The sequence below is a fragment of the Agelaius phoeniceus genome, chromosome 5 (assembly GCF_051311805.1).
Source record: "Agelaius phoeniceus isolate bAgePho1 chromosome 5, bAgePho1.hap1, whole genome shotgun sequence".
Taxonomy (NCBI): domain Eukaryota; kingdom Metazoa; phylum Chordata; class Aves; order Passeriformes; family Icteridae; genus Agelaius; species Agelaius phoeniceus.
In genome coordinates, this window is record NC_135269.1 from 67,053,771 (window position 1) to 67,080,058 (window position 26,288).

At 44.5% G+C, this 26,288-nt stretch overlaps 1 protein-coding gene across 4 annotated transcripts in view; it reads right to left on the reverse strand.

Moving 5' to 3' along the window:
- The window catches only part of CAMK1D (calcium/calmodulin dependent protein kinase ID), a 225,070-nt gene that overhangs the window by 69,100 nt on the left and 129,682 nt on the right, over positions 1 to 26,288 (reverse strand). For all 4 annotated transcript variants that reach the window (XM_054631829.2, XM_077179235.1, XM_054631830.2 and 1 more), the window contains exon 3: positions 24,222 to 24,296. In XM_054631829.2, coding sequence (XP_054487804.1) covers positions 24,222 to 24,296 — 75 coding nt within the window. The remainder of the gene's footprint in view (positions 1 to 24,221; positions 24,297 to 26,288) is intronic.

Sequence of the window (26,288 nt, forward strand, 5' to 3'; positions counted from 1 at the left end):
AGTATCAGCCAGTTTCTGCTCTCATTTTCTTGGCATTAGAGGCAATTTCAAACCACACTAGACAGAAGCAGGGAGAAAAACTCCTGCATCATTCTGTCCATCAAATTTTTAATTGTTGTCTCTGAGTTGCAGAATTGCTTTCCACTTCTCTGTACTGCTCAGCTTTGAGTGACAGATCTGCTCTCATTTCACTCAGAGAACCTCAACCACTGGGAAAGTGTGTCCTCATACTCATAATAAAAATTTCCTTTCTTTCATGCCCTTCTCCCTTTCACACCATTCCCACCCTCTCTGAGGTGGATATCTCAAACCTAGTACTATGGAAACCTCAGCTTTGATGTCCTTTCAGAGTGTGGCTGTTCCCAAAAGTCTTGCATCCAATGAGATGCTTCCCAAATTCTCCTGCTCATCCTCTGTGAGCTACCTTTGGAATCACCACTGCTTCTATATCACAAACCCTGCCAGGATCTCCTCCTCCTTCTGAGGGCATGTGGAAACCCCATCACCAACACCCAAACCACAAACACGTCTTCCCTGCCACTGGGAAACTCTGGTCTGTTTATGGAGCACATGTAACTGTCTTCTAAAATTCAAAAGAATATGTTAAAATTACCATAACTTAATGTCACAGGAGAGATGAGCTCCAAAGTTCTCTTTGGAATTTCTTGCTGAGCAGAATTTTCTGCAGCCGGCATTTACTTTTCCCTGAAAAAAAATGGATACTTCCTTCTCACCTCAGTCAGAGCCTGAATCACAGCTCACTGAGCATATGGAAAAGCTCACTGTGACTTCAATGGTTTTGAGCAGCGTCCCACATGCACATGTAAGCTTTTAACCAAGTGCCCTCCCAGAGCATGGGGTCACAGAATCATTGATCCTCAAGATCCTTGAGTCCAACCATGCCCCAACACCTCAAATAAACCATGGCATTGAGTGCCACATCCAGGCTTTTTTTAAACACATCCAGGGATGGTGACTCCACCACCTTCTCAAGCAGACAATTCTGGTACTTTATCACTCTTTCCATAAAAACCTTTTCCTAATATCCAACCTTTATTTCCCTTGGTGCAGCTTAAGACTGTGTCCTAGACTGGGGTTTTGCTGATGTTTCTTCTTGAGAAACAGAGACATCTGCAGAGCCATACTTGATGCTGCAGGTTAACAGCACCACAGGAATTGTCTCCTGGCTTTTTTTAACACCTGCAGTCAGAGTTTGGAATCAGAAAAGTCTGTCACTGCCTTCCAACAGCAGCTAGTTTCTCTCCCCTAGCAGCCTGCATCCACCACATACTGTGCATAACATACCCTGCATTCACCATTGCTTGGTCAAAGTAACCTTTTGAGCTCTTTTAAACTCTTCTCTGGCATTTCTGCCAGCCTCTTAAAACATTTCTGTACTTCTTGTCTCAGTCAGTCTCAATATCCTAATGCTTTTTCAAACATCGTGGGTGATGCATGAAACTCTACATTCCCCTGTCAAGCCCTCAAAATAACCACTCTATACTTGGAAAAGGAAACACCCCTCTGTTTCAGTCACCAGGAAACACTGAGCTGTTTATGGGGCACATGCTACCACTTTGAAATCTTACAAGAATACCTATTTCCTTCTGTTGAGGGAACTGTTGTGGGATCTCTCTTTAGCAGGGAGATTCCAACACAAAACGCACAGGGATCCACTTATATCCAAGATATAACTCTACTCCTCCATCAGATGCATCTCTGATTAGCCAATGGTCCAAAAATTGTTAGGAGATATGGGAGGAAGGAACAGAAAGGCCCATGTTTCTCTCTGGGAAATCAGCTTGAAATGGATGCTGTAAGTAACACATGCAAATATCCTTTTGTGTGTTTGACAATTTAGTTTAGACCTTAATTGCTGAACTGAATCACTTTAAAACTGCATAGTAAAATGAATGACTGCAAAAGCATAAATGTATGAGTATAAATACCTTTTCAATATCTTGAAATTTCAGACAGTGAATCAAAGAGAAACAGGGATGCAGTCTTATTTTTAATCACTTTCCTACGACTCAAATTATAAGAAACAATGAAATACATCATAAGAGGCATCTTGGAATATTTTGGCATGCTGCTGAACTGAAATTCAATGCCTTGACATGCTATCTTGGATAATTTAACTTTGAAGCCTTTGTTAATTCTTCTCTGGATTACTGCTGACATAAACTTGCTTTCAAAGCTCACCCTGTTTGGCTTTGCACATCTGAACTGAGAATGACATAAAACACGTTAAGTAGCTCCTGGAGAACTCTTTAAAGTGTTATTGATCAGAACAGTGTCTGAGTGCTGGTTTGGCTGTGTGAGTGCCAGTGAACACACGACATGAGAGCTGAAGGGCAGCAAGAAAAGGAAACTCACTGGATGCTGTGCTGGACATTGCACATCTTGCTGGGCTGCTCTCAGCAGCTCGAATGTGGTGGTTTGGTCCATGCTGAAGGCTGAGTCTTGGGGTGCTGTTGATAATTGCTGACCAAGATGTGCAGGATGTCTCTGCTTCGGCCCGCGCAACTGAAGAACGAGTCTGGACTTTCAGTCTTGAGGTTGTTTATTAATTCTTATCCATAAAATTTTCTTTCTGCCCAGCCGAGGTCCGCTCTGCAGGGCAGCCACGAGCACTCTGACCGCCCCCGAGGCGGTGTTGTCTTTGTAGTAGTTTATACTACAAACTACGTTTAACATATTTACACTTAATTTCCAAAACCTATCACTTATGTTAGACAGTGCACTTCTACTCTAAACTAATCTCAAAGTGCTAACATCACTGCAGAAAATGGAGAACAAGAAGAAGGAGAAAGGCTAGACACGCCTAGATTCCTCCATCTTGTCCCCATAATCCTCATACCAAAAATCTTAAAATCTACATTTTCACCCTGTGATCATTTTGTTATTACAGTATTCAAACCTGTGTGACTTTCAGGTCCTCATACAAATTGGCAACTTGCTCTAAGGGTCAAAATCAAATCCCCAGGTGCTCTGGGCAGCATGCTAAGGTCTCCGAGCCCCGCGGCGGGGTCCTCAGCAACTTTGGACACCCGGAGGGATGTACTGAGTTCCGACAGCTGAGCCTCCTAACAGCCAACCATGATGTCAAATCATGATTTTCAGGGGTGTGAGACAGCACAAAACTCCTGCACACCACAGCCTTCCAGCACAGTCTTCCTCATCTTCATCCACTCTGCAACACCAGGCCTGAGGCCTCTGGCTGGGTCCTGTTGGTTCTCTCTTCCTCACTGTCTTTGAGTGTGGATTTTCCCAGAGACCACCCGAGTGTCTCGCCTTTCCCGCCAGCTCTGACTCAGCCAGCGTGGGACTGCCAGCAGCAGTGAGAGGCAGATCCGTGACAGCTTCCTCCCAACTCACTCCCTCCTCCCCTCCCTCACGGCCCAGCAGCTCTTCACACCACCAGGCAAGCAGAGGATGCTGCCTCAGCACTGACTCCTACCCACCAGCTGCTGTGCTCAGCGTGGCATCGGCAGTGTCCCCTCTGCCCTGGAACAGGAGCCACCAGCCCGGCCTCCAGCACCAGAGACACCAAGCCCAGCCCTAATCCCCCTCCTCCTCAGTCCTCAGATTGACTGGGATGGAAGACATGAAGGTCCTCTCGAGAAGGTTGTGGATTTGCTTGAGGATCTGACCATGCCAAGCCACTGTCAGGACTTTGGGGCCTCCCTCTGCTTGGAGGGAGATGTAGGACACACCAACAAATGCCAACCAAGGAATGGCCAGGAAATGAGCCTAAGCACTGACTTTGGCACAGAATGCATGAGGTTCAAGGATTCCCTCCCAGGTCACTTTGGCTCTGGCTTGGATCAGTACAACAAGATCTCTCTCCAACACATTCCAGCTTCCCACACTGGTCCCACACTCTGTGCCATGCTGTGAAAGTGGAATGCAACACTGTCCTTCTCATGCTGTGACAGCCTCTGACCTGGAAAATGCCCAGCAGCATATTGATCATGTTTGAGGGACATCATGGCACCATCTGAGGCCTCAAGGAGACAAGGGCCACTGCTCTGTGCTGTGGATGTACAGGAGGTGCAGAGCAGCCTGGCCACCAGCGGGGTAGTGAAGTTTGCCCTAGGCTTGCCCAGGAGTCATGAATGAGCCCTTTGCCCTCTTTGTTTAGTAAGCCTGAAACAGACAGGCCTGGGAAGAATTCCTCATTGTAAGCTGCAGGTTTGGTCCACTCCTACCCTTTTATCTCCAAATTTTATCTACCAAAGTATTTACTTCCCTTGCTTATCACAACCACTCTACCATCCCATGCAGGGCTGGTTTGTTTGTTTGCCTTTTTTTTTTTTTTTTTCAATTACTACAGCTATTTTCAGAAGCAAAACCTAATCTTTCAGAAGCAAAACCTAATCAGTCTCAGGACTGATTCCATCAAAGTTAGCAGAAAATTCCTTGGTGAACTCAGCCACAGCAGGTTGTACCCCTAGATGTGAGCATGGACACAGAGTCTCTGCATTCTGCAGGGCTGAGAAAGCCCCAGGCAGTGTCAGAGCCCATCCCAACTCCTTGGCTGGGTACCTAAAGCAGATCAGTGCTGCTCACCACCATCCTCATCCCACTAGCCCTGTTTATTCTCTGTCTTGCTTCCAATCTGTCCATAGAGTCCTCAAAGGTCTCTTTGAGGTGTTTGGTTTGTACCAAGTAAAGGTAAAAGGAAGAGAGTATTCCTAGCTGAACATGGAATGAGATTATCCAATGGTCCCAGAGGGTTTGATGGTTGTGAATTTTCATCAGCCTGTTGCTTAATGCAGTTTTGACAGGAGAGGGAGAGGGACAGACAGGAGAGGGAAGTCTTTGCTCAACACAGTTGGGCCCAGGGACCAGATCATGGCAGAAATCACAAGTCAGTGTTGTTTCAAGACACAACTGTAACTCCTCCACGAAACTGGTAGTGAGCACCACATCACTGTAGCCAAAGAAGAGCCATTCCTTTGTTTTTGAAGACAAAATTTACCCTAATGCAGACATTTGGTGCTTCCTCTGCATCACACAACATCTGTGGTCATTTGTCCTGGGCATTTGAGAGCTGATCTTCCCAAGTGTACTACAACCCTTATCACTTGCACCTTTAAGCACAGGAGACTGAAGTTACCAACCCAGGGCTTTCAACAATTTCTCTGACCACACATAAGTCATCCACCAAATTACCTGTAAATCAACAGAGGAGTGTATTTCAGAGGAAATAAAGAAAGTGCAGCTCAAGACAGTACTCGGAATAGGCAAAGATGAAATTCAGTCATCCAGATCAATTTGGTGCAGAATTGTTATATCTGGTGGGTCTGTGGTCTCTGTCCTGCATGTACCCTACAACTCCACCAATGTGCAGTACCACTTCTCAACCTCACCCTTGGGCAGTTTTTGTTCTATAACATGACTGTTAACAACTCCCCTGCAAAAATCATACCCAGGGCATTACTAATCTTGGCAATCTATGATTTATGAGATTGTGGGAGTGGGTCTTTGTTTCCTGGACAGTTATATTTTAACATATTGTTTGGACTTATTAATGCACATGATAGAAATAAATCTATTCACTATGCCTCATAATTTGTGAAGGGCTCATTGAAATGATAAGGCAAATGTTTAGAAAACTGCTGGAAAAATACAAAACCATCAGTTAATTAACATTAGCTAAGGAACTGCAGGAATAACTGAATTAGCCTATTTCCTTGCTGTAGGTAAAGATTAAAATGTATTCAATTCATGGCAGTTTTCAAGTTGCTAAGGATTATGAGAACAATGCACACTATTTTCAGCTTGCCAAGGAGAGTGAATCAAATGCAATAGCCCAATCCTTCAAAAACCACCCTTCAGATGATTCATCTGCAGAAGCCTGGCTGGAACACCCTGCATGGCCTGACACCATCACATTATCTGTGGGAGCCAAGGCAAAGCCCTCACCACACATTCAGACATGTAATTAAGAGACCGAAAATGTTCAAGGTCAGGCTGGATGGAGGTTTGAGCAACTTCATCTAATGAAACATGTCCCTGCTCAATGGCAGAGGTGGTTGAACTAGGTAATTCTAAAAAAGTCCCTTCTGATTCAAACCCTTCAGTGACTCTACAACTTACCAGAAAAATAAAATTTTAGAATCTCCAAAAGAAATTCTGAACATATTGCCAGAAGTAAAACCTTACAAGAAACTGTATTTGCTTTTCACCTCTCTGTACCAATGAGCTCTACAGGGAAAAGGCTTCACAGCTTAATTGTGCAAGGCTAAGCTACCCTGGACTATGATGCTGAGTAAGAATTCAAGATGAAGGGAAGTAGGATACCTTTTGGTTTAGGAATTTCTCTGAAAACCATAAAGAATGCTCAATTCTTTAAAATGAGTCAGTACATGAGAAGTAAGATTTTGAAAAAAAATTTTTTTTTTTCTGAACACAATGCTAATACTAACATTCTAAAGGGCACTTGTGTCTTCAGACTAAAGAAAATTGACTATTTTATGCATTCAAAGTCCAAACAGAATAAAACCAGTACACATTTCCTTTGCCTTGCAAATAACTATTCCACAGGAACAGGAACTGGAGGCAATGAATATAATTTACTACCAAGAGCTGTAGATTAAGTAAACAGCAAGGAAGTAAATTTTGCATTCACAGCCACATGGCGTGGTGTATGCATGACTGAGGGTACACCAGACAGTGTCTCACACCTAGAGGCAATTCTGCTGCCACAGAGCCAATTCTCTGGCTGCTAGCTGGGGTTCCCTCTCCCATTTCTTCTCCTCCTTGTCCTGCCCTTAGGAAAGATTGAATCACCAAGCAGAGTTACCTGTGGCTAAATAAATTTTGACATCCACAGGTGGGAATTAGGTGACAGAATGTGACTCTGCAAACCACTTCTGTAGCCCTCGTCCTTGCCAGTGGTGAGACTGTGGACAGGCTGAAGTTTGAGTTGTGTCAAAGCTCTGAAAAGAGCCAGAAGGAGCTCCTGGTGCAGTGATTTGTGCCACAGGGTGATGGAGAGTGGTGCCAGACCAACACTTAATGGATAAATGGAGTTGTTCCCACTCTGAAATCTAAAAAATTTAAACCAGGAGAAAGCTTTTGGATGCTTTGCTTTTCTCTTCTAATGGCTTTTTGGTGACAGTGTCCATATTTTTTGCAGAGAGGGAGCAGGATTCAGACTATTTATTTTGAGAAATCCTTTGAAATGGAACTAAAGCAGCCTTTAAGCAATATCACTGTGCAGAAGTTGTACTTTAATCCACTTGGTGTTTGCACAATATATTCATCCGAGGCATTTACATGCCTAAACTGATATTATTATCTCCAAACTTCATAGAGTTTAACATGTTTATACTCACAGCATCCACACATGGCAGAAAAGGCAACGATTTTCACTTCCCAAAGGAGGAGCAGGGCCTGGAGGCTGTGCCTGCCCTGTCCCTGAACAGAAACAGCACATTGTCCCACCACTGCCCACACTGACAGGGCTGATGGCACAGTCCCCTGAGCTGGGTCACCCTGAGCCAGCCATCTCCTGGCCAGTGCCTGCACACAGCTCAGTGGACAGCACCAACACACACCTTTTGTATTTACTGGTAGACATAGGAGTCAAAATGATCATTCATATCCACCCCCAGAGTGGGAATATGATGCCCAAGCACACCCAGACAATTTTCACAGTAGGGTTGGTGGGTCTGATTACACTTATATATTATATAATACATATATGTTATTATATACAAACATATATATTTGTCCAAAGGCCCTTTCTGGTGTTTATTATTATTATTATTTAGGGCAGTAAGTGTTTCAAACATAGAGCTGCCAACTATTTATCTTACTTGTTATTGTAATGCATCTTGAGGCATCCATCACTTTGAGCTTACTCCTTTGCATGTACAAAGAGAGAGATGGGGACACAGAATGACTTTCCTTCGGAGCTGGAGGGCACCCAGGCACACTGGGAATTCCCAAATCCCCCATCCCACCTTTCCTCCACACAGATCCAGTCACACTGCACGGGGGAAGCATGAGCAGAGGTGCTGGAGCCCCCCATACCCTGTGTTTTGGCACATTGCTCCCACATCCCCATATCTGCAATAACCACTTCCACCTCCCTGCAGCACAAAGAAATGAACATTAAAATGCAGGATACTCCTGTTCAGCTTCTACCCAGCCTGGGTTTAAGCTGCTGCTTTATAGCTCTTCCTTACCAAGTTTTAACTGATGACTCTTTTTGTTTCCCTCCATTGATGGCATGATGCATTTGGCTGCCCCCACATCTCTGCACAGTAGGTGAAATCCTGGCTTTATGTAAGTGGATTTTTAACTCTGGCTGTCATACATCTGCTGCTTGAGATTTCCACATACCTACATCACAAGGATAAATAAATCTGTGCAATGATGATGGCCATCACCAGTCATGCTGTTACACTGAGTCACCAGACAGCCTGGGCTCTGATTGCTGGAGGTTTCTGCCCAGACATAGATGGGATGGAGGGATAAAGGCACTGCACAGCTACTGCAGAGTGTGGGATTAAGGCATGCCTGAATATGATTTTCAAAGCAGTCAACAGGTCCTGGCAAACAAGTTCATTCACTTTTGCACAGATGGACCACAGTGCTCCTCAGTGAACAACACCAGAGGCCAGACTTCAGTACTCTTATTTCTTTTAACAACTTACTCCACAAAGAGCAGCACTGACTCGAGAGAAAAAACCCCAACAAACAAAAACCCAATTAATCTTACCCAGAATTAATTAGGAAGGTATTCTCTTTCTGCGAGCAGGGAAATTAAAACAAAAAGTGATCTGAGACCACAATGTAAATCAATGACAGAGTAAGACAAGAACTCCAGATTTTCAGATCTGTGTGCTCTAACCACAAAAATATCCTCACAAGACTTCAAGAGCAGCAGCTGCTGGTTCCTGTTACACATTGTTGGTAAACAGGCTAGAATATTTTTCCATAGATAAAAAGACCTGTACTTTACCCACCCTGATACATCTTTCAGCTTAGAGAAGAATATTAGAATTCCTTTAGCAGGATAAACTCAGTCTTCCCAGCACATCAGAGACAGCCTAATGAGCACCTACCACTGAGCTGCTGTGTCTGCTTCTCCTTTCTCTTCCATATGGCTCAGCTTCTGCTTTTCCCTCCTCCTCTTTGGAGCCATGAGCTGCCTCCTCTGCCCTGGGATTGCATTGGGAGCCCCTGTTCCAGGGCTGTGCCAGGAGCCACACACCAGAATTTAGAGCCAAACAACCCTTCCTGATTCATAAAGGGCCCACTGGGGTTTGCAGTGGTCCTTCATGATGGCAGAGGCACATCTTTATGGCATTTGCCTTGCCAGAGGCTGTCACACACCAGGCAAAGGGACCAAGCAATAAAATATTATAATAAACACTATATTCAAGAAAGAGAAGGATACAGACAGAAGGCTTAACAAGAATCATAATGAATCTTGTGACTCTCTCTCCAGGGTCTGACACAGCCTGACCCTGATTGCTCATTAAGTTAAAACAATTCACATGAAACCAATCAAACAAGCACCTGTTGGATAAACAATCTCCAAACCACAGTCCAAGGCAGCACAACACAGGAGAAGCAAATGAGATGATATTGTTTTCCTTTTTCTCTGATGCCTCTCAGCTTCCCAGGAGAAGAATCCTGGGCAAAGAGGATTTTTCAGAAAATATGATGGTGACAAAGGGTCTATTTATAAAGCCAGGTTGATTCATATAGATTTCTGTGCCTGGGCTGGGTGTCAAGGCCTTGAACAGGAGAATGTAAGACCTAGATTAATTAAATATGCCCGCCACCAGCACCAAGGGCTTGTGCAAACACACCGGCTTTAGGTGCCCTAGAGCAGAACATGAGACAAATAACAAGGAAAGCTTCCAATGTCTCTGGCACACTGTGCTGCTGCAGTTTTGGGGAGCAGTATATGTCCACCAGTGTGACCAGGAAAACTGCAGAGAAAGCCCTTGTGCAGGAAGAACCCCTTGCATGAAGACACATGCCAAGTGGAGCAGGCTGAGAGCAGGCTTGTGCTCAGGAAAGCTCAGCCACAGGGGGAAGTCTGTGGTATGACTATCACCTGGCCACATTTCACAGCATGTTCAAGGAAACTCAGGCCAGGGAGAAGCTCTAGACCTTCAGCCAAGAACAGGCAGCAGCTCATCAGCTGTTTTGTTATTTTTCCTTCCCTTCCCACTTTTTTTTACCTGTGGTGTTGTGAAAACTGTTGCCTTTTTGCTCTAAACTTTCAACCACACACAGCCATGGATGTAGCAGCACATTTCTTCAGTTAATTTAGCTCAGGTGGGACCAGGGTTAAAGCAGAGACTGTTCAAAGGCACCTCTCTCCACCTTGGTGTGAATCACTTCCAGCAGCAACCCTGCCTGCAGGCATGAGCACTCCTGCACATGTCACAAGCACTCCTCACTCCCATTCCATTACAAAATAAATGCCCACACACATCAGAGGAATGCTCTTTCCCCAAAATGCTCCCACTTGCTGTTTCTAGGAGCTGCCATTGCTCTCCTGGCAGTGGTCACACATCAGCAGCAAGGAGAGGGATTCCAGCTGCAAGCACATTAGGCTGCAGAGGAAGAGAGTGCAAAATAAAATGCCTTTCTCTAGGAAATTTTCCTTCTAAAATACATTTTGTCTGGTGACACAATCATCAGTGACAGAGAGCTAACCTACATTTCCCTCACCACCCTTCAGACAAGGCAGGACAGCACCAATGGGAAGCAGAAGCTCTCTACAGCAAATCCATCTTCAAAAGCATCTGAAAAGAGCAGATTTAAAAGCCTCTGGCAGGGAGTTTTCAGCCCCAAGAAGCAAAATGTCAGAAGCACTTTCTGCAAGTGGTCCTGCTCCATGCTCACAGGAAAACAAGCCTTAATCAACAGGAAAGACCCTGGGCTGCAGTCAGATAAATATTGTTGCAGATAAGCCTAGTGAGCAATCAGAGCAAGGTGATTTCTCTCCTCTCTGCTCAGCATTGCTTAATTATGGTTGCATCTTTCCTGTCCCATGGCACTGGGCGATGTTTTGCACCAGGGTGACCATGCAGTTCAGAACTGAGTGTTTCTGACATCACCATCAAAACAAGGAGCATCACAGCCATGGCAGAATGGATGCCTAGCTCTGTGTTCTCCTGTAGGAATATCCCCTTTTCTGTAGCTGCAAGAGACTCACAGCAGATTTTTTATGGCAAAAACTCTACAACAGAGAGAAAAATAATTGCATGAATTTTAATTTTCTACCTGATTTTTCATACTACAGATGCCAAGGCCAGTTTTAGTAATGCTGTCTCTGTTTATGCTAATGCAGGTCTTAAAATCTCAGCTCCCTTTCAGTGGATTTCAACCTGTGCTTCTGACTCTTTCTTTACAATGCATTTTGGAGAATTGTATCTTCTTTCCTCAGGGACATCTGGACATTTAAAGGCTCCACTAGGTCTCACTCATGGATAGCAGTGCTCCTTAGAGTATCATCAGTGAGGGATGAAGAAAATACAATTACAGAGTGGTTAAATGCTCCTTGCCAACAGAATAATTAGATAGAATAAACTCCAAACTCCTCCAAACCATCTTCAGAACTAGTAGAGAAAGCCCTTTTCAGCTAAGCCAGGATCACACAGCCCCAAATGGGAATTTTGTCTTGGAGAAGGGAAAAGATGACATAAATATTTGGGTCTCTGAACACGATTTTCCTCCAATTTAAGAGAAAAAAAATGGCCTTGACAGGCTAAGATATAACCATGTGGCATGAATCAGAATGAAATGAGCACATGTTCTATAAATGCATCAAAGAAAGGCTTCACCAGCAACACTATTTTCTTTTTCTATAAAATGCTTCAAAAATAAAAGTTTGGCTACAGCAGACCTAACCAGTGTTTCAGGAAAATAAAAAAAAAAGAAAGAAAAAGAAAACCACAAAATTCTCCACATTCATTTTCCACTAAATAATTTTCCAGGGAGAATGTTTAAAGCAGAAACCTATGGCAAGTATTTCTGCAGACTTATGAAAATAGTTTCTGTAAGAGGAGGTAATCACAGTACTGCAAAAAGTCAAAACAGGGTTTCAAACAGCAACCTGTATTTCCACAAAAAATTCTAGATTTTACATTCTCCTGTTCAAGGCCTTGACACCCAGCCCAGCCATAGAAATCTATATGAATCAACCTGGCTTTAAAAATAGACCCTTTGTCATCATCATATTTTCTGAAAAATCCTCTTTGCCCAGGATTCTTCTCCTGGGAAGCTGAGAGGCATCAGAGAAAAGGGAAAACAAGATTATCTCATTTGCTTCTCCTGTGTTGTGCTGCCTTGGAATGTGGTTTGGAGATTGTTTATCCAACAGGTGGTTGTTTGATTGGTTTCATGTGAATTGTTTTAACTTAATGAGCAATCAGGGTCAGGCTGTGTCAGACCCTGGAGAGAGCCACAAGATTCATCATCATTCTTGTTAAGCCTTCTGTCTGTATCCTTCTCTTTCTTGAATATGGTTTTAGTATAGTACTCCTTATTATAGTATAATATCATAAAATAATTAATCAGCCTTCTGAGAACTTGGAGTCAGATTCTCATCTCTCACCTTGTCCTGGGGACCTCACAAACAACACACATCCTTATGCAGAGATTTTGGGGCAATGCAGACAAAATGTGTAGTGAGAGATCTTTTCTTTCAGTGTGACTATGAATGGGATGATGATGCTCCTCATCACCTGCTGTAGTACAATGCAAGTGTAGGTGCAAGTTAGGCCAGCACTGACTCTGGAGTCACCTGCAGACTCCTGAGCAGAGTCACCTGCCTGACTGCACAGCCTGGAACAGAGGCTGGAGCTGGGACATGAGCATGCCTGGGAAATTGAGCCTGTTTTTCTGCCATGGAATGTCTTCTGGAACACGCTGTCACGAAGCACTCACCAGCCTCCTCACCACAGCCTGTAGAACCTTCCTCCAGAAGAAAACTTTTAATAATGTTTTCCATGTAAAAGAATGGACTTGGGAACGCCCACGTTCATTTTGCATCTTGATTCAACACCGTGTTATTTCACTTCAAAGCTTTGCAGGTTGTTATGAAAAGCCTTTTCTGTTTAAATAAGTGTAACCATTTAATCAGAATGACTCCACTTCATGCCTGAGAGAGATCCCACTGTATCATAATGAATTCTCACACTGTGGCATATATGGATTTAAAATTTATTATATGCCTTGCTGCAAAGCCCCTTCCACCTGAATTAAACACCAGCTATTCAATTGACTTTGGTGCACCACAGTGTAAATCACCAAGAGCTGAGAGAAGCAGAACTAAATCTAAAAGACTCACTCAGTGACTACGTGAACACCAAGTAACCAGCAGTGAAACTTCTGGGCAAAGCATGAAAGGAAGGAGATCCTTATCCAAAGCCAACAAAATGGAAAGAAAATTGCTAGGGCTCTAAATAGCCACCTTCCTGCTGCTTGGAGAGAAAAGCCTCACTCCTGCTCTCAGGGAAGCAGTGATATTATACAGGATTACTGGCAGATCTGTATTCCTGCCCCTTCAATCGCCTGTTCCAGACCAAGCCATACAACACAGGCAGATACGCCCCCATACCCAGCTGCAAGAAATTCCTAAATTGGGACTTAGTGAGGCAGCTGCTGCAGGGCTGAAGGAAGGAACTCAAGCTGATGCTGCCAAAACCTATTGCTATTAAAAAAAACAATCAAGGCACATATTGTCACCCTAAGGATTTGGTACCAGCCCTTGCTGAGGAGTGGGCATTACAACAAATAACTCTCTGTTTGTTGTAATCACCAACACAGGGAAACAAACAAATTCATGGGACCTTCAAATCTTTTTGTAACTTTAAAGATTAATGTATTAGAACAAGTTTTATTTTGAATTTTGGCCTTACCCTTTGTTTTCTCTATTGACAACAGCAGCTTTGCAACAATAGATATCTTAAAAAAATCCACTTTCATCTGAATTCACATTTCTCTGAAAGCAAACAATGTTATAATGCTGTCTATTCAATGAAAATGAGAAAATTTTTTCTCCATTACTTCTTTATTCTCAAGGCTACAGGAAAAAAAGATTACCACTCTCCATCAGGAGTAGCATGTCACTCCAATTGAAAAAAATAACCCCAAACCATAGTGCTGCCTTGCTAATGAGTCCTTACTGGGATGCTTTGACTAAGGTAACAATAACAAGTGTAAGCTTTGGAACAAGAATGTTGGCAATTGTCTTCAACTCTTGAAGGTGACAGAATCTTCTAAGTAGTTTTGGAAGGCATAATGAGAAAGTTTTTTGTAGTCTCCAAGGTGAAGAAGACTCTCATCATTTCTCTGTTGCTGTAGGAAGGCTGGGCTGCTGCCCAGAGCCTCTAAAATGCCTGGTCCTAGGCACAGCTGAAGCACAAGGAAGCAACAGGACTGCTGCTGAGGAAAAGGTGCTGTGTTTGGAGAAGGCACGGGGACTAGGAGTTACCAAAAGTTCTGCCACAGCCAGAAAAAAAAACAAGAAAAATGAAAAGTGCTGGGGGCAGCTAGGACTGACCAATGAGCACACTCACACTTTCAGGATCACACAGAATCCACAGGATTACAAGTCTAAAAGCCACTCTGGTGGTCAATCTGGGGTCTATTAATCTATTACAAATAAATTTACCCATGCCCTGATCTCTACCCCAACATTAATCTTTTCTAGTCTGTTTATAATCTCTCTGCCACTGGAAAAGGGGAGAATCCTCCTCTGTATTTAGCACTGACCAGTGTAACCCAACAGATGGAATAATCTTTTTTTCCACAAAGGAAAAGATGTCAAATTGATACTGGATTAATAACTGCTACCTTTCAGCTCCTGAAGAGCCCAGTATGCTTTTATTATCCATTGCTAAGGCCCTGGAACAGGCTGAGCAGAGAAGTTGTGGATGTCTCATCCCTGGAAGTGTTTAAGGCCAGGCTGGATGGGGCTTTGAGCAACGTGGTCTAGTGTAAGGTGTCCCTGCCCAGGGCACAGGGTTGGAACTGGATGATCTTAGAAGTCCCTTCCAACTCAAATCATTCTTTGGTTCTATGGTATAAATTCCATTGTGAATGCAGAGAGATTTCCTTCTGTTCCTTCTTTTGCATAAAGCTTACACAAAACCCCCCGAGCAGGGGAATAAGCCTCACCTAAGGAATGTGGCATGGCAGATCTGTGTTTTGCTTTAATTAGCATCCTGATGTGATACTGGCTTGGCATGCAGATCTCTGTTTTGTAACACACCGAGCCCTCTCTAGGCTCCGTGAGGAACCTGGCAAACACAACACTTCCTTCCATTGTCTCTTGTTTTTCTTGGAGGCTGAATATTTTCATTGAAATGTCACTTACACGCACAGCTCATGCTCGGCTGCTCTCAGAGTGCACTCAGGCATTGGGCTTTCAAAACACAAAGTGAATTCAGCACTTAATCACAGAGCAGCACTCTGCTTACTTATTAGCAAAACAATTGAAAGGCAAAAGTGGTTCCGGTAATAACAAAAACTTCTGCGGATTTTACCACTGGTGAGTTCCTGCCTGTTTGAGCTGCTTCCCAAGGCATTGCAGAGTTTTGAGGTGCTTGTGTCTGGCAGGGTAGAGCTGATAAACAGGGAGGAATGGGACACTGGGATTCTGAGCCTGCAAACTTGTGGGCAGAGCTTTCCTCAGTGCGTGACTTGCACCCGGCAGGAAGGAGCCTCCGTCATCTCAGCTTTTCTGTGACAAAAATCATCTGAATAATTCATCAGAGTTCAGAGACCAAGCTGGAAAAACTTCAGGGTTGGGGGTTTCAGCTCAGCCTGGGCTGGGTTTTTTTGCAAAGGTAGGGAGAAGTACTTCAGGGCTGGTTGAAAGGATGTTCACTCTAAAAACTTGTTCTCAACAGAGATGCCAAAGTCTCAAAAGACATCACACAGGAAAATACTCTGGTTTCTTTGGAGAACCAGAAACAGCAGCTGACAGGATCTAGGTAAAGCAGTCCTGCCAAGAGGATCAGATCACAGATGCTCCAAAGGGATGGAACATTACACCAGACAGGCATTATGGTTTTCACATTCTTTAACTAGATCCTAGTATTGACAGGAATTCCTCTGGCTTTTTTAATGTTCTTGACTCTGCAAAAAGGTGTAATGAAACTCAGAGGTGGGTCTTCAGCTTTGACCATTACTTATGTAGCTGCACACTACCCTGGGCTGCTCTATATGTTTTGGAGGTGCCTTTTAGACCCATTTTTAGCCTGTTTTCCAAAGGCAGTGAGGCAGTGACCCTCCATCCCAACTTGCCAGCCCTCAGTAATTTCTGACCCATTGGGTGAACTTCAACCAACTTTGAGAGAAGAGGTAGCAAAAATATTAAGTTCCTACCCTTTTTAAACAAAAAAAAGAGAAAAAGGAAATTTCTGTCTTAATAGATTTTTAACACGGTCCCCTATTCTGCTGGAGAAGCAACAGCCTCAAATCCTGTTGCTTTGACTAGCACAGGTTACACAAGAACCTCAGGGAAACCAAACTCTGCTGCTTCACACTTCAATGCAGCTGAACAATAGAGATGAAATCAGTCAAGCCTTGGAAATCTGCTCTGATCTACGCAGGCAGCACAGTCAGAAACAGCATTTGCAAATGGACCCACAAAACTCTGCTGGAAAAGACATTTAGATTGGATTATCAGGAAAAAATTCTTCACTGAAAGGATTGTCAAGCACAGGAACAGACTGCACAGGGAAGTGGTGGAGTCACCACCTCTGGAGGTACTTAGAAGATGTGTGGATGTGGCACCTGGGGACATGGTGGGATTGGCAGTGACAGGTTAATGGTTGGACTCAATGATCTTTGAGGACTTTTCCAACCTAAATGACTCTAAGATTCCATGTGTTTATGTAAATCCATTTTTATGCATGATTTTCCAGCATGCAGAAAATGAATCATCAATACCTGTGGGATCTCAGCACATCGTTCCCGATGTCCAGAGATGCCAGGAGAACCCTTGGGGGTCTCGAAAACCCTGGAATGTTGCCAAGAGTGCTTGGTGGCTTGATTTTGATCCATCCACAGAAGTAACAAGAGTCTGAGGACAAGAGAATCACTTTAGAGTACAAGGTGTAAAAGAGACACATTTAGAGGGTGAGATATAGACTTTAAGGTTTTTGGTACAGGGGGGTTATGGAGACAAGATGGAGAGATCGGGGCGTGTCTCGTCCTTCTTCTTTCTTCTTCTTGTCCTCCATCTCCTGTGATGATGTTGGCACTTAGAGATTGGTTTCTAGTGAAGGTGCACTTGCCAACATGGGCGAAAAGCATTGGGAAATAAAGGTAAATATTGTATACGTAGGTTTTAGTATAAAAAGACATGACCGCCCCGTGGGTGGTCAGAGAGTGCCTGTGACTGCCTGCAGATCAGACCTCTGTTGGGCAGACAGAAAAATTTTGTAGATAAGAAATAATAAACAACCTGAAGACCGAAAGCTGAAGAGTCCAGACTCGTCCTTTGCATCGCGCCCACCAAAGAACCACTCTACCCGTGTCGGGGCAGAGACAGACAGCCGGACCCGACATTTGGCGTCCCTGGGTGGGCACCCCGTGGGCACCGGCACCGGTGGGCACCCGGCGGCGACCCGGGAGCAGCTCGGCAGCGACCGGCGATCCAGCAGCATCCAGCAGCCTTCGCTGAGCCACGGTGAGCTCTACTGTGCACCACTTGCACAGGGGCAGCCTTGAAGCACCGAGTGGGCAGCTCCCGAGTTGGACTCATTCCCAGGAGAGCCTGATAACTCCTTGGGAAAACAGCCAGAAAGCAGCCAGGAGACTCTGAAGACGCAGCAGCCGCAGAAAACATCGCACTCCACCTCAGCCGAAGAAAGTTCGTAGCAGGACAGCCCGGATCGGAATCGGAAAGGCGCCTCCGGATCCATCTCCTGTGACCTGCAGGCCAGAGACCAGGAGCCTCCGGACTGCTCTGACGACAGGAATTCGGTGAGAAGGTCAAGAATTAAGAACATGGGGGGTACACTTTCCCAGGAACAAATAGAAATTCTGTCCGACCTACAGGGCGTGGCAGACACACACACTAAGGGGATCCCAAAGAAAAAGCTTAGAGAATTATTGCTATGGGTGCGGTGTAATTACCCGTACTCCGAAACAAGGCTGTTATTTGAAGTAGGCTTTTGGCAAGAAGTTAACAGACACCTATATTTTCTGGCCATCAATGAGGATAAAACAGCCTTAAAGTTGCTGTCCTCAGCAAGAATTATGTTAGAGGCGACCTCGACTCAATTTAGGGGGTCAGCCAGGCAACAAGTTGTTGCAGGTCCCAGAGGGGCGGAGGGAGCAGAGCAAGGTTCCAAGCAGAAATTGGCTCTGATCTCAATTAGCCCGGGGGAAAAGGTGCCCGAGAAAAGGGTACAAGGGAAAATGTCATTGCCCTCAGTCCCACCATCCCGAAAACCCAAGGGAACCCTAAAGCACCCTGAAACCACAGAGAATACAGGGATTTCAGACTCCGACTCAGACACTGATGATACCATTCCTCTTCCTGATGAAATAAAGTTTTCTCCCAGCGACATCGAGGAGACAGGCCACCCTTCCGGAGTGTACTGTCCCGATTCGCAGGAATCAGGGGGGGAGGAGGTGGAAAACGTGGCAGAGTCGGGGAGGGGGGTTCAAAGGGAACAAGCGGGGAGGGGGGATGCGCTCTCTCGCGGCAGGCGCGGCGGCGCGGAAGCGGCGGCGGCCGGCGGGGGGGGCGGGGAGGCAATGGGAGACACGGGTTTCCATGCGACTCTTGTGAGCGCAACGCCGAAAGCGACAGTCGCCTTTGGAGCGGTGCCAAAGACGCGCGGGTCGAGCAAGGCTCAGGGAGTGGCCGGGGAGACCTCTCAAACCGGCGCGGGAGCGTCAGACACGGGCAGCAAGGACGGAGCAGCTGCAGAGCTCCGGAGAGCTGCTGTGAAGGGACGCAGGAGACGCGCGGTGGTGACGTCAGACCCGGAAGTCTGGACCCGGAGATCGGCTCGAATCGCTGCGAGAAAGGGGGCACCCGCGGGGAGGGGGCTGTGCACTTCGGCAGGGGGTGTGGATACAGCGTCAGAGGAGGAGGAGAGAGGGGCAGGAACAGACGATAGGGAGGAGACTTCGGAGGTGGAGCGGGACGGAGACAGTGACGTCAGTACAGGGGAGGCAGAGGGCGTCCCCGAAGGCACGCATGCGCGGGAAGTGCCGGCGGAGCGAGGTCGGGGGCGGGTCCGATCCTCTGTGACGTCTGGGGCGAAAAGAAGGGGCCACACTCGGGGTTCGGCATCCCGGGGCTCCACCCCCTCTCCGGTCCCAATGCTAGCCTCAATCCCTATGGTTCAAACCCCTTCCACTCAAAAGAAACGCTCAAGTACTCAACCCTCAATGCCAGCTTAGTCAGTCAGCTGAAACAAAATGTTTGGGAAACGTTAGCCCAGGCAGCAAATTTAGAAAGTATCTGCCTGACACATTCGAAACCAGGGAAACCATTCACGGCATGCATGGTTGGGTTGCCAGTGGGCGAATGGCCAATTCCAGGGCATCCTCCAATGGAGATTTCACAGGTCATCAAAGATCCTGTGAATGAGTGGTGTGCGTGGACACATCTTTTACCTGTGGCTTCTACCGAACCGCAGGAATTGGAAATTTTTGGGTCCACAACAATGGAGCTATGCATGAAATTTGAAAATTCGAATGTGTCAAGGACAAACAATAGCATTGATGTCACACCAAATCATGAATATTATAGAAATGCATCAGCTTGGTGTAATCACACTGTGACGACAGCCAAAGGATCAATCCAGGTCCCAGTGCAATTGCCACGTGGGTTGTTTTTAATTTGTGGGGACAGAATTTGGCACGGCATTCCTGCAAATGCCAAAGGAGGTCCATGCAGCATTGGGAGGATTTCAATGTTGTCACCAGATTTAAAAGTGTTGAGAGAACAAAAACACAAAGAGAAAAGGTCCTTGCAACATTACAGTGCAGACTGTGATGATGAAGTGTACACCTGGGACAAGGCAAGGAGAATTGCGACAGCAATTTTCTCACCTCAGACAGCATCGGGGGTGGCCTTGACTCAACTGGACCACATGGGTTGTTGGTTGAGCAAGCATGCTCAATCAGTTTCTCTCGCTTTGAGTGACATGTTGAAAGATGTAAGCAGTGTGAGAGAGGCAACTCTTCAAAATAGAGCAGCAATCGATTATCTGTTGCTCGCTCATGGACATGGGTGTGAAGAGTTTGAGGGGATGTGCTGCATGAATCTCTCAGATCATTCGAGATCAATTCATGAAAGCATTCAAAATATAAAAGACAGTATAAAGAAATTAGGCGAAATCACTGGGTCATGGATTGATGATGTGGCGGGATTTTTTGATCTTTCTCCCTTATGGAGAGGGTTTTTAAAAATGGGATTTTATATTTTAATGATACTCTTAGTCCTCATGCTCATCGTCCCATGCATCTTTATGTGTGTGAGACGTGTCATGAGTCAAGTTGCCAAAGAAGTCTTCTTGGTGCAAACAGAAGGGGGAGATGTGGGATCTCAGCACATCGTTCCCGATGTCCAGAGATGCCAGGAGAACCCTTGGGGGTCTCGAAAACCCTGGAATGTTGCCAAGAGTGCTTGGTGGCTTGATTTTGATCCATCCACAGAAGTAACAAGAGTCTGAGGACAAGAGAATCACTTTAGAGTACAAGGTGTAAAAGAGACACATTTAGAGGGTGAGATATAGACTTTAAGGTTTTTGGTACAGGGGGGTTATGGAGACAAGATGGAGAGATCGGGGCGTGTCTCGTCCTTCTTCTTTCTTCTTCTTGTCCTCCATCTCCTGTGATGATGTTGGCACTTAGAGATTGGTTTCTAGTGAAGGTGCACTTGCCAACATGGGCGAAAAGCATTGGGAAATAAAGGTAAATATTGTATACGTAGGTTTTAGTATAAAAAGACATGACCGCCCCGTGGGTGGTCAGAGAGTGCCTGTGACTGCCTGCAGATCAGACCTCTGTTGGGCAGACAGAAAAATTTTGTAGATAAGAAATAATAAACAACCTGAAGACCGAAAGCTGAAGAGTCCAGACTCGTCCTTTGCATCGCGCCCACCAAAGAACCACTCTACCCGTGTCGGGGCAGAGACAGACAGCCGGACCCGACAAATACCCAAGGAGGCTGATTATGCTAATGAAACATTAGTATCTGACATCACCAACCACAACAGATTATCAAGATCTTTCCCTATACTGACAAGTATAATAAGGCAGATCACTTGTAAGATACAGTAAGGTAATTCTTATCAAATGGCACCAACAGCAACCAAAAATCCTATAACTGCTTTTTACAGAGCTTACTATTACACCAAAATTGTTCAATAAAACTATTTCTGAAAGCAATTTATTTCCCCCTGTCTTCTACAATATCCTCTGGGGAAATCTCAAGCAGCATCCAGAAAGAATGAAACTTTCAGAGTTTCATTTTAGTTTTTGTCTTTGTTGCCAGTGTAGGTCTTAAAAGTTACTATAGGAAATCCAAGCTTGGGATGGAGCAGATTTTTTCCTGGTTGGAAAGCACATCATCCTCATGGAAATACAACAAATGTTCTACAGTATTTTTCTATAGTGCCTGCAAAAGTTTGGCAGAGTCATCACAGGAGAGGCAGTGATTATCTACATTTGTATTTGGCTTTGCAGCTGCACCAGTGACCACCTCACACCAAAGCTGAGCTACACTGCTGGGAGTCAAAGACAGCAAGGAGTCATCCACAACCTTGCCAAACTTAGAAAACACTGTGTTGGAATATCTTGCATTTTGGGAAAATAAATAAAGAAAAAATAGCCCAGCCCTTTATAAGGAACAGTATATAACCCCTGGAGACAGCAGTTTAAGTTCTGAGTTGTCAAATCCAGCAATCTCCAACCTCTAGTCTACCTTGCACTAAGAGGATTGTGTCAGTTTGAACAGTTCTGTGATGGCTTGTGTACAATATATATGTGAAAACAAGGTGGTGAAACCAAAGCCAGAGATCTTCTTTCCCCATGGACATACTGGGAAACACACAGGGCAGATTCACCACCAGCTACGTCACCCTGGGAAGTGCTCCCAGGGGGACTGGCAGGAACAAATTAAGTGTCAAGTAGACATGGACAGCTGCCTCTTAACTTCCCTCCTTTCCAACTCCAGCACAGACACTGAGACCTTTACTTGCCCATATCTTTGACAGAATAAATGAGGTGTGATATTTATCCTTCAGGCTGGCCTGCTAACAAGCATGGCTTTCATGTAAAAGGAGATGCACTCAAGGACAAACATAAACAGGGAGGCTTGGTCTGCCTTCAAAAACCTTCTCTCACAGAAGTGCTGCGAGATGCTCAGGGGCTGTAATGTGAATTTTCCACAACACAGCAAGGAGTGCTCTAAAGTTTGGTAATGAAAATGCTGTCCACACCACAAAATAATCCTTGGGAAGTATTAGCTAGAGTCCACTTTGCAGGCAATGACCCAGGGAAAAGGACAAATGGATTTGAGATTTGTTGTGCTCACGATACTGATCTTTGAGTGGCCCTGATTAGACCCTTCTTTTTTTTTGCAGTCTAAATGTGGCTTTCTCAAAGCTGCTTGATCAGAATCCCTTCTGCTTCACAGAACCCAAGTTTTAAAGGAAGGCAAAATTAGGAGAAATTGTTTAGGAGAAATACACAAAAATGAGAAGCTGAAAAACCCACAGGGAATCTAATAATAATCAGGGCAGAAATATAAACAAAAAGATAAGATACTTCATGCTGTGCAATGGTTCACAGCCATTGTATCAACAAGTTGGTGTTACCTTGGAAACAAGAGCTTATCCATAGATGCCTTCTCCCAAACAAGAATCCATGAAAGGAGGCAAGCAAAATGGATTTTGAGCCTCCTGGACTTTGCAGTGTTGCCACCCAACTCTTGATACCAATTGATCCCAAGCCTAACTATTGATGAACACTCAGAAGCAGTGCAGAGGTTGCACCATCCCTCATGTGACATCCAAAGAGATGAGGGTGAGTACCTGGCTTGGAGTAACCTGAGTAACCTGGAGGGTTCTTGTCCTCTCCACCTTGAGATAACACAGCACTTTCCCAAAAAAGTGCAGGAAGATCATTCCCTACATTCAGTTCAGTGCTCTTGGTCTATCTTGTAACACAAGGCACAGCTCTTTGCTGGGACTGGGGACTGCCTGGAGCTGCCACCCCAAATGCTGCTGATGGGCTCTGGCTGCTGCCTTCAGCTGGGCATCTCACCCCACTGGGTCTCTGTCCCCCTGGAATAGCCAAATGCTTGGCCTTGGGAAAATTGACTGGCTGGGTTCACAAGCACAGCTATAACAGAAAGGATAATTCCCTAGAAAGTGTTAAATAGTGAACAAGTAAAAATTTATACCAAGATGTAATCAGTGTCACCTCTCATTACAGAACTACATTTCAGATAACCCAAATATCTGGATGCAAGGATTTTATAAAAGTGATGGTTACACTATATTAAACAAGCTAATAATAAGTAGGAATAATATCTATTTATTTTTCTGAAGACATTAAACAAAACTAAGGATTTATGAATCAACTTATCACAAAATTGGTACTTCCCACAGTCCAGCTGGCTTGTTGGAATTTGTACAACACTAATGTTCCTGTGCAAGTCCTTTTGCAGCACTCTGCACTGAGATGTAGGGCTACAAAAACACACTAAGAATTTACAGGATGCTATTCTCCCCACAATGCCAGCACAACAACTTCTGAGGATATCATCATGCCTGGACCTTACCAACAGACACGGGACCAGCATCTTCCCCAAGGGCTTCCCCTGAGGTGTTTAACCCCAGAGCTGCCTCTGTCTGCTCCAGGCTTCCCCATGGCACATCTGGCTCTTCTCAGCTGTAATTCACTCCCCTGCCCTGTCTGCCTGTTCTGCTCTCTTTTTCTTGATGTGATCTCACAAAACCACTCGGGTTTGATTTGGGTTAGACTAGTCACAAAACAATTTAATTCCCAATTTAACAACAACATACCACACCACAGCTAGAGGTCTGGTTTTGACCACCCTCCAGGGATTTTGCAGTCTGTAGCACACGAGACAAATACCTCTTATATATCCCATCTTTTGGGTTAAAGAACAAAACCAGAGTAAGAAGAGTTGGCAACTTTGATATAAAGACTTCATTAGGTTCAGTACTTACAACTGCATGACCAAATATAAATGGTTTGGACTCTCATAGATGTCTTCCAGAGCAACTATATTTTCATGCTTGATCCTGAAAAAATACAAGATAAGACAATATGAAATAGTGATTTTCATCTTTTTTTTTCACATGACTGCAAAACACAGAGCTATTTTTAGTTACACAATACTTGTCAGTGTTTTATTCAACATCATAAACTTTTTGCAAGGATGTGTAGTGATAGAACAACGGATAGTGGTTTTTAACTCAAAGAGGGCAGATTTGGATTAGATATTAGGACAAAATTCTTTACTGTGAGGGTGGTGAGGCACTGGCACAAGTTGCCCAAGGAAGTTACAGATGCCTCATCCCTGGAAGTGTTCAAAGCCAGGCTGGACAGGGCTTTGAGCAACCTGGTCTAGTGGAAGATGTCCCTGCCCAAGGCAGGGGGATAGGAACCAGATGATCCTTGTAGCCTGAGGGCCCTTTTGACAAAAGTAAACAGCCCAAAGTTCTTCACAGCCCAGAATACAGTTATTATTCAGAAAAAATCATTTCAATCATCTCTGAAGCCAAAATGTGTAACAGTTAAGTATCTGAGGCTGAATCTGAGTTAAGTATTAGGTGTATTCAGTTCCTGTGTCAGATGAATGAAGATGGTTGGTTGGAGGCTGAATTCCCAGGAGAGCTTTGCTGCAGGGTGCAAGGGAGTGACAGAGGCAGGGTGCAGGCTGGCAGGGAGAAAGCAGGGATCTGACCCCCTGGGGAAGCTCACACAGGGAATCAGCAGCCACATGACAGCCCCACACTCCTTCCCACCAAATTTGTGCTGCTCTGATGTTAAACCTGCTCTTGATGCCTGAATTTCTCTACAGCATCATTAAGCCCTTTGTGCACCAGCTCCAAGAGTCTTCATGGCTTTTTTACATCCTCACCATTCCCACCAAGCCTCCTGCCAAAACATTAGCTCCAAAGAGAAAAATCATCTCTACAAGCACACATCTAATTAGCTACTTCAGCACTGCCTCTATGGGTTTGTTCCTTAAATGTTTACAAATAATTTGCAAAGGATATATTTAACTTGTGCAGATCCTGAAGAGACTACCCCTGTGCAAGCCCAGGGCAGAACATTAATTACACCAATTCCAAACAGTATTTTAAGAGCAAGAGAAAGATGGAAAATTCTAAGAAGAGGCCACTCATTAAGCAACAGATGGGTATGTTCAGAAGGAAAGTAAACATGCATTGTCAGCAAATGCAAAACTCTCTACATGTTTCTAGGTTCAAGTAGCTTAATTAAGATGCTTAATCATGTGTCAGGACCTTATCCTCTATGGTCACAAGTGTCCTAACACCTGTGTGATGACGTGGAGAGCAGAAGGTCCATTGTGCCCAGCAGGATCTTTCCCACAAGCATAGAGACTAATTCAGTTTCCTCTGAATTCACTGGAAATATTAGGACTGACCTGAATTTATGCCCATAATTGCTCATCAAAAGCTGTGTTCATGCAAGGACTTTCACACACAGGAAATTTAATGTCAACAATAAGCAAACTCAAATGTAATACGCTGCAGGATGTTAGAGCAACACATGACTTGGCTCTTCATTCTACCTAAATGGCTGGAAAATCCCATGGTACTTTAGCAAAATTTCCAGGTAGATTGCATCACAAATTAAATTCTTAATATTTGCAACAGGAAACCAATACACCACCCATTTGGCTTTACACAACAAATGTTTGGAAGGATTTATTTTGTTGTGCAGGTCTAGTGCCTGGTCCCTTCAAAGGTTAGTTAGGACAAGGGCAGGTTTGCCTTGTTTAGTTGAGTTGAAGGTGTGTTAGAAATGACGTTTCAAGCAATTAGTGATTTTTAATGAAAACTATTATATTTATTTATCCATTATCCTTTATGCACCACACACATTCACCTGATCCTTTGGGCTCCTGCTACCATCACGATGATGGCAGTTTAACACAATCAATCTGCTGTAACATTTAAAGCCTCCAGTTTAGTCTGTGGTGTGGTTTTGTGGAAAAAAAAAAAAATCACTTGTTTTTAAAATTTTAAAAAGTTTAATGATAA